The sequence below is a fragment of the Limulus polyphemus genome, unplaced genomic scaffold, assembly GCF_000517525.1.
Source record: "Limulus polyphemus unplaced genomic scaffold, Limulus_polyphemus-2.1.2 Scaffold449, whole genome shotgun sequence".
Classification (NCBI taxonomy): Eukaryota; Metazoa; Arthropoda; class Merostomata; order Xiphosura; family Limulidae; genus Limulus; species Limulus polyphemus.
The window spans coordinates 283,446-292,137 of record NW_013666059.1 but is presented as its reverse complement, the minus strand read 5'-3'; the positions used below and the strand labels follow the sequence as shown (position 1 = coordinate 292,137).

The 8,692-nt window shown below is 33.1% G+C and overlaps 1 protein-coding gene across 3 annotated transcripts in view; it reads left to right on the top strand.

Moving 5' to 3' along the window:
- Positions 1-8,692, top strand: part of LOC106458346 — a 42,409-nt gene that overhangs the window by 20,750 nt on the left and 12,967 nt on the right. For all 3 annotated transcript variants that reach the window (XM_022384535.1, XM_013917854.2, XM_022384534.1), the window contains exon 2: positions 543-1,629. In XM_022384535.1, the coding sequence (XP_022240243.1) occupies positions 629-1,629 (1,001 nt within the window). In that variant the 5' untranslated portion in view covers positions 543-628. The remainder of the gene's footprint in view (positions 1-542; positions 1,630-8,692) is intronic.

Here is an 8,692-nt window from a genome sequence, read left to right as displayed (position 1 = left end):
TATATATATATATATATATATATATACACACATAAACGTTTGGTTTTGGTAGTGTTCCGTGTGTGAGGAACTGTACAAAAAACTGTAGAAAGTGTACATAAATAAACGTTGTATAGTGAAACAGTGTGTTGAAAGGAAACAGGTATAAAACTACTGTGAGTGCTGACATCTCAAGTTGTGTTAATATTCCACCAAGCTTGCAGCTTGATGAAGGTCATGTGAAGCTACTGCCATTGATATAATTTCCCTTGAAGTGAAACGTGTAATTACCAGACATTCTGGACCATTACATGACGGCATACATTATTTTACGTCTTTGCGTGATTATTAAGACATGTAAAGTGTTTTTTTATTAAATCCCAATATAAGCGAAGTTGTAAGATCACTGATTGAAGTGACATAACTGATAAGAGTCGCAATTATTAACAGAAATCTACTTTTTGAAACGTTTCTTTCAGTATTCAGTTCATTTAGTTCAACTGTGAATCGTGCCGTGACGTTCATTGACACCAGTTCTTTTGTTATTTCCCTTGTTTACTAAGGTGAGTTGCTGTAGAGCAGGAAGAACAGCTCAAGTGAACCATCTTTCGGTCAGGGGAAGCTGACAGCGTGACGACGTCTAACTTAAATGACAAGCCTAGTTGAAATACCCGTCGATTTGAAGGACAGAAGATTATACCAGTGGGACTTTGAAAGAGACAATGATGACGATTCCGACTCTTTAAGCCCAGTAACATATGTTAGTGGACAAGCTTTCCTTAGACCACCTGATATCATTCATAATTCGTCTTGGACATTAAGCATGGATGAAAACGATGACCAAGGGTCTCCAGATACTAGTCTGGATATGGGAAACCTGCAGTTTCTATTGGAGTGCTTTGTACTTTCATTTGGACCCGAGTTTCCACAGCTAGGTAGGAATCATCCTAGCTCAAACCCAGAGCGTTTTGAAACTTCCTTTGGCGAGATGGAATCTGAGATATCCAGTTCTAGCAGTCAATCTTCTCAAAGATCTGTACAGTTGGATCCTGTCTTTTTCAGACGCCCTAGTGTCTTTGCCCCTCGCCATAGACGACATGGTCGGATGTTAAACGATAACGACCTCATTATTAACGCACTTGTGCCGTTGGGCGACCATGTTTTATGGAGAGAGTTATCAGAAATGCGAGTGCTTATTGAAAGAATCTTGGAAACTCGTGGAGAGCGAAATAATGATCATGAAATTTTGGACATTCTTGAATTTTTAGAAAACCATTCCTCACACAGCGATCCTCCTCCCCATTTCCCGGTAGGAGAATTAGACTGCGAGGAGTGCGGAATCTGCCTAGATGTTCACTGGTTGTACCGCCGGCCCTGCTGTAATTATCCAGCATGCAACAGTTGTCTTCATCAGTATTTCACAACTAAGGTAGAGGAGGGTTTGGTCAAGATAGAATGCTGTAACAACATGTGTGATAGCTTTGTTCATCGAGATGAAATTTCTGCCCGCTTGACCACACCAACCAAAGAGATTTTTTACAAGCTTTTAGTTCGGGCCAATGAAGATGACCGTACGAAAACCTGCCCACGTTGTAACCACGTGACAAAAATTAATTTTGATGAGCAGCGGAAATCTTGGGCCAACTTACGGTAAGATTAGTATAATGAGATTTGTTACGTATTAGAATTTCAAATATCCTGAAACCGAGCTAAATGATACTTTAAATTTAGTGGTTAAATTGTACTTTGGATTTAACAGTTAAGTAAAGTCAATATATAGTCAGTTTATGATATTTGCCAAAAAGATTGATACACAGTTTTCTTTTTTAACACAAATACGTTTTAATATACACACACAACAACACAATTTACAATAATAGTTATTAAAAACAATGATTTATAAACAAAAGCTTCACAAACTTACAAGCAATATAAAGTCTTCTTTCTAGTCTGGAATTTCTTTATCTTATCAAGGATTCACGATGAGCAAGTTAATTACGAGTTGACACAGGTATAATTCACTTAACAGGGAGCTAGCTAGCTAGTTTTGTCCTTCGTTATTCACCAGCCACACACCCCAAGTTTTCCCCAATGAATTTATATAATCTTTTTGTAAAAATACTAATGTCCGATGAGAATCCACTGAAGTTAAATCATTTGTAATGTTCGAACTTTGTAAAGGTTTCTGGTCAAATATCTGAAGTTTTCCGATTGATAAGCATTATAAAAATCACAGTTATAGCTTCCGAAGTTTATAGCACACAGAGTATAACCTACTAATAATAGATACTCTCTTTTTGGTGTGGCGTGTTGGTTATATTTATAGGCATGTGGAGGCTTTCTCGAAATTTCAGTTTTACGTAACAATACTGACACTAACACAAGCGTTTACGTACACAGATATATTTTGATTCTTACTCTCGAGAATCTTCTACAACTTTGGAGAATAGACAGGAGTATCGCAATACATATTTAACACAATAAGCTATGCATATTTCTAAATATAAATCTAAACAAACGTTGATATTAAAATAAATATATAATAATAAATTTGTTACAGATTTTATTCAAAACTTTGTGCTTAATCGTGTAACTCACATATTACAGGTTACTTTTTAGTGTATTTATGATTTACATCTTTCAAGATGTGTGTGAGTTACATGACGTTTTTACAGTGTCGGATTTAGAGGGGGTACAACTGATGCAACTGCATGGGGATCTTGAGTCTCAAAGAAGGGGTCCTCCGGCATCACAGTATTGCCTGGAGATTTCAGAGGGTCTAAATCTGGCTTTGCATTTTTTAAAACTCTTCAATAAATCACTAGAATCAGGGCAGAATAATGACGGTTTTTACGAGTGCTACAAGAATGTAAGCCTATTGTGTGCATATGATGTAATCTTATAGGCTTGATACTCCTGCCATCATCTTTAATAGATCCAGTTTCGTACATCCAGTGTATATTTGTTTTAAATTTAAATGTTCATAAATATCAGTAATGTTTCAGTTTGCCAGTAATAATGTTGTTATATTGACTGTAAAATAGAATGTTTGACAATTTTTTTTTTTTTTTTATTAATTTTGGTATGTGTTGTTGTTTTTATCTGTTGTGTTATAAGTGGTTTTCTTTCGGAGCCTTAACAATGTGTTACCGGTATTCTTGAGAGAATATCATCAACCCAATTAATTATTGAAAATCCAACAGTTAAAAATTGAAATCAATTTATTATGTTTGGTATTTAATGTTTTATGTTTGAGTTTAGCGTTGTGTATTTGATGTGTTTATAGTTTTCGGAGGCCGGTTTCTCTTGATTTGAAAGCAAGTAATGAAGTTACTTCACGATTAAAAGGACTAAAAAATAAAATGAAAATAACACATACGTTCACAATTAAAAATTTTCTTCACTTCTATTGTGCTAGAAGTGTTCTCAAATATATGGCAGTATACAAATATGTAAAATAATTTAACATTCACTGTCTAGTTTTTCTTTGTAAATATAATTGCATCATGTAACCATAACACCTCCTAGGAAACAGTACTGCAGTCATTTGGCAGGATCTATCGCAATCTATAGTAAAAATGGATATAAATTAAAAGTATGTCCGCTTAGCAACAGTTTGTTAGATGATGTTTTAGTTTGACTTTGTTATTCTACTTTGCTCACATTAGCAACTTAGGCTTATCATTAATGTGAGGAATTTGTACAATATAAAACTTAAGTGTTAGAGATTTCTAATAAAAATATATTTAAAAATTAGAATCGGGAGTCATTTCTAAATCATTTCATCAGGGGTTGTTACTGAATTCCTAATGCTGAAAATATAAGTCATGGAAACAAACTAGCAGTCATCTGTTTTACTAATAGTAAAATCAATTTGGTTAATTTTTTCATCAGATAATTAAAAAAACTGGTGCAATTTGCAAAGTAGCACACACACACACACACACAAAATAACTAGTAAGCTATTTCAGCCCTAGTTGCAACTTGGAAGTGTAATCATATACATGAACAATTTGTTTACTTTGCATTAAAGAAAACAGTTTCCATAAAAATGTGTTTATGATGATAAATAAAAAAAACTATTCCCTATGGAATTAGAAAGTATCATGCACTAAACGGTAGTTAACTAGTAAATAGTACAGTCATTCCTCTTTAGTACAACAGATGTTCAATACTTTACTGCTGTAAGCTATATTTTCAATGTTTTAATTCAGATATGTGTTAGAGGGAGCTTTTCATTTGAATGATGTTGTGATCTAGAAATTTCAAGCAGTATGTAGAAATAGCAGTACATATAAATAGGAGAATGATTGGAGGAGTTAGTTAATAATGAGTATTAATTAGAGATTCACTTCAGTGTTAGCAGTGAGACTTATTACATCTGTTTAATTACTCAATTAATTAGTGAGGAAATTCTGAAAATAAGTTTATTTGTGAGATGGGTAAAGATTACTCATAGAACTTTTGTCGAAATATTTATGAAATTAGGCATAAAGTGAATATGGCTGTAGCAGACTTATTGGAGAAGTAAAATAATTCGTTATTATTACATGGACTGACTTGGTATTATTATTATTTACCAAAAAATACAAAATTTTTGAGCCTCACCACGTTGTACAGCCCATATCATCATTTATGGTCATGCTCTGTCTAAGAACATCTTGACAGTAGCCCAGCAGAATGGTTTCCACTGCAAAAGGCTCTATCAGAATGCTTTCATGTTCAAAGCACACACACCCTCCATGCTTGCCTCTCATAATCTACTGGTTTATAAAGATGATTGTTTCCCTGTGCCAGTTTCACCAGTCTGATCACACAGAAATCTATGGGTGTTGCCTTTGGAAAGCTTGCCTTTTTTTTTATCATATAAAATAGCATGAATACCCATTTCATTCTCCAGCTTCTTGAAGTATGTGACAGTTGAACAAGAGGTACGACTAAAAGCCTTATCTTTGTGAACCAATATCTTGTTGGTTTCATTTCCAGATGAATATCCTTCTTGATTATGTTGTGTACTATTGCCTGCAGCATGTAGGTGGCTTTTACCTTTATGATCATGGATTCTCATCTTTTACAAGATACCATACTTTGCTTAACATAGTTGGAGTACAGCTTGTTACAGGTCTATTCCTGGATGGTTATAGTGACCTAGATTGATTCATATTCCTTTGTTCGGGATATCTTCATCTTGGAAATTTTAAATCCCCAATTGAATACAACTTTAAGATCTGAGTGTATAAATATTTTGTGCTGGCAAGGGACCGTAAAAGTAGATAAATTTTTGGTTGAATCACACTACCTGTGAAACACTGATGTTAAAATTTTATTCCGATATATTTTTCCACTATGGCTTTATATCAGCTGTGGATATCACATGACTTGCAATTGTTTTAATATAACATATTCAACCTTCTGTAATTGCAGCTAGGATATTGTAAATTCAAAACTCAGTTTTTTTCTTTGCATTAATAAAGTTTCTATCAAAATATTATTATTCATAAATAAAAAAAAATAAAACATTGTATTCTCCATGTGATGAAAATAAAATCCAAATTGTTCTATTTAGATTCCAAAAAAGGAGATGTAGTTGCATTCAAAGGCAGTTTAATTTGCTGTGACATCTTCATATAAGTTTCCTGCCCAAAAGCATGAGTTGGCACTTTTATCCTTGTCAATCCATATAAAACTGGATGATTGCTTTTAACATTGGTTCTGCTAATCTTTGTCATTTATTTATTTACTTGATTTATAATGCTGAACAAGCATTCAGTCAAAGTGTTTAAAACTGGAAAAGAAAATGGCATTTTTATTAGCTTCAGAAAGTGTAGAGAGGATATATTGCCAGTACTCAATAGAAGTAACCATATCAGTGTTGTTGTCAGGAATCTCAACTAAACCTTGAGCTCTAACTTCTTCTTTGGTCTCACCAATTGGCACTCTAGGAGAGCAAGCTCTTTAGAAATGTTTATTTAGCTTCTTGTCTCTAAACTTTGAAGCATTCATATGGCCCATAATCTTGGCATGCTCAAAGATTGGATCGTAAAACTGGAACCTCTGTTTTATCTCACTTATTACTTCTTTGTGTAGTTCTCTGATGATTAAATATTAAAATGTCTAAGGTCTTCAAATATAAGTCACATGTAATATAATTGCTGTGCAGCCCATTGCTCAAGCACTATTTACACATTCATTCACTAACAACCATCTTGTCTAACCATAATCTTATGCTTTTTTGCAGTATGTAAATGACTGACATTTCTTTAAAAGCTCTTGCCATTCAGCATTAAAATAAAAATGATTATACACGTTTTTTTAGAAAATTGTCAAGACTGTTCTGGAGTTTTCTGCAGCCATTTGAAGCAGCTTAATACTTGATATGGCAACTACATTTACATTTACAACTACGATACAAATCCATGGAAAGTTTCTTTGATCATAGATGAAACTGAATGATTAATTCACTGTGGTTATTAAAAAAGGTTGTAGCTGTTAGCTTGTTCAGGCAATATATCATTAAAGTATAATGAAAGACCTTGTATGGTGAGATGAGTTACTTTCCGCTACCATATTTTGAGGTATCCACTATTGGTTTAGAGGTCATAGCTTTAATAAGACTTTCCAGTTTGTCTATAAGGCAATATAGAATATCATTTTATACAATGAACTCTAGGATCTGTGTTTCTGCTTGAAGCACCTTTTGATACTTTTGAACACCTGATAGAAATTCAACCTGCTTTTTCATTTTACTTTTCTTTCTAATATACTTCTCTGATTGAGGTGCTTATGTCTACGTGTATGTTTCTTAAGACCATTTTTTATATCCAAATGCAACAATGGTATTATAGAAAGCACAAAAGTTAATCTTTATTTTTTATAGTTTTAATTAGGTTTTAAAAACTACTTTTTTCCCACAATTTGTGTTAGACTGAATATACTTTGTTTTGTTTTTTCCATTTTTGTTTCTGTGCTTGTTTTGCAGCTGCACTAAATGACAATTCCAGAATCATTAGAATCTGTCTGGGTTAAAAATAGAAGTCATTAGTAAATATGAAACATTTAAATTCCTAAGGAAAACCAGATTAAAAATCTATTTTAATACTAGTTTACTCTATATTTACTGAATATTTTTACAGATATTTTTTTCAGTTCATTGGTGTAAATATTTCACAGATTTCTGTTACAAATGAGCTTAAGATATTATAAATACACACACACAAACAAACTTTTATTATTAAAGTTTGTAAACATATATAAAAAATCAAGGTCAGCTGTTATAGAAATGTGTGTGCTGCTCTAACCATGTTGCATCAATAAGCCCACTGGCTTATAACACTTAAGTATTGCACTTAATAATCAAACAAAACAGAACTAACCCTATTGTAATGAATGTGGATATCTCATGCCTTTGCTACTTTGTTAAACTTTTTATGTAATTTTTAATTCAATCAAGTAATCACAGACTTTTCACAGAAACCTTGCAAAGTTAAACTACTAGTTGTAAACTTTTATTTAAAACAACTAGTATACCGAATAACCTGTAATTTTAAGAACCTTTACTTCACTTTTATCAAAGTTCTCTGAACTCTCTGTACTTTATTAGGGTATAGCCAGGAAAATTTTAACTAACTTTAGAGCAACGCACTAGTTCTGCTTAATAACAAGAGATTCAGTCAAGTTCTGATTACAAAGTAATCTATGTCTATTAGTAACTGAGCCATGAGAGTGGAATAGAAACTGGACATAATGTCAAATATAAGGAAATAATCTATATTAATTTACAAACACAGTGTGTATACTTGCTTATGACACAGGACAGTTGTTTTTACTGGACCTTTTCAAGCTGAATCCATACTAGACTGACAAATTCCAGCATTCTGTAGTTCACAAGAGACATCATATTTACCTGGAGTGACTAGCGCAACTGTGGGACTAGTCATTCTCATTCAAACAGGGGTGAGGCTGTAACCTGAAAATATCACCTAACTACCACTGAAGGACACAACTATCAACATCTTTAACACAACATGCAGTATTGAAGCAATACCTCTCCCCTTGCCAGGACAAGTGTTATATACTGAAGATCAACAATAGAACAAAGGCAGCTAAAATGAAGTTAACAGCTTTATCATGTGTTAAACCTGCACATAAACAGAATAAATACTGTATCATCACAAGAAGATAAATGCATTGCCTATTCATATACCACTGCAATACTACTACTGATCTACTGTTACTTTGACTAATAATGCATTTATAAATACTTCTCACAATTATTACGAGTAAGTTCCAGTATAATCATTATAATGTTAACTTTAGAGTTATTCTTGTATTAAATTTCTGGATCTTTTGTTGGATTACAAGCACTACAGAAAACCTGTTTGTTTGTTTTTATGCAAAGCTGCACAATGGGTTATCTGCATTCTGGACTCAAACCCCAGATTTTGGCATTGTAAATTTGCAAATTTATCACCGACCCACTGGGGGACACCACACAAAGCTATACTTTCAACAATATGTTCACTTTCTTTGACATTAGCCATGTTTGAAAGGATATGATTAATGTTAAAGCAGATGTGCCCAAAAATACTATTAAGATGTATATATATATATTTTGTTAAACAAGACCGATGTCTGTAGGTTTACTTTCTTCTTAGAATTCTTCTCAAGAAGTTAATAAGCTTATCGACTTCTTGAGAAGAATTCTAAGAAGAAA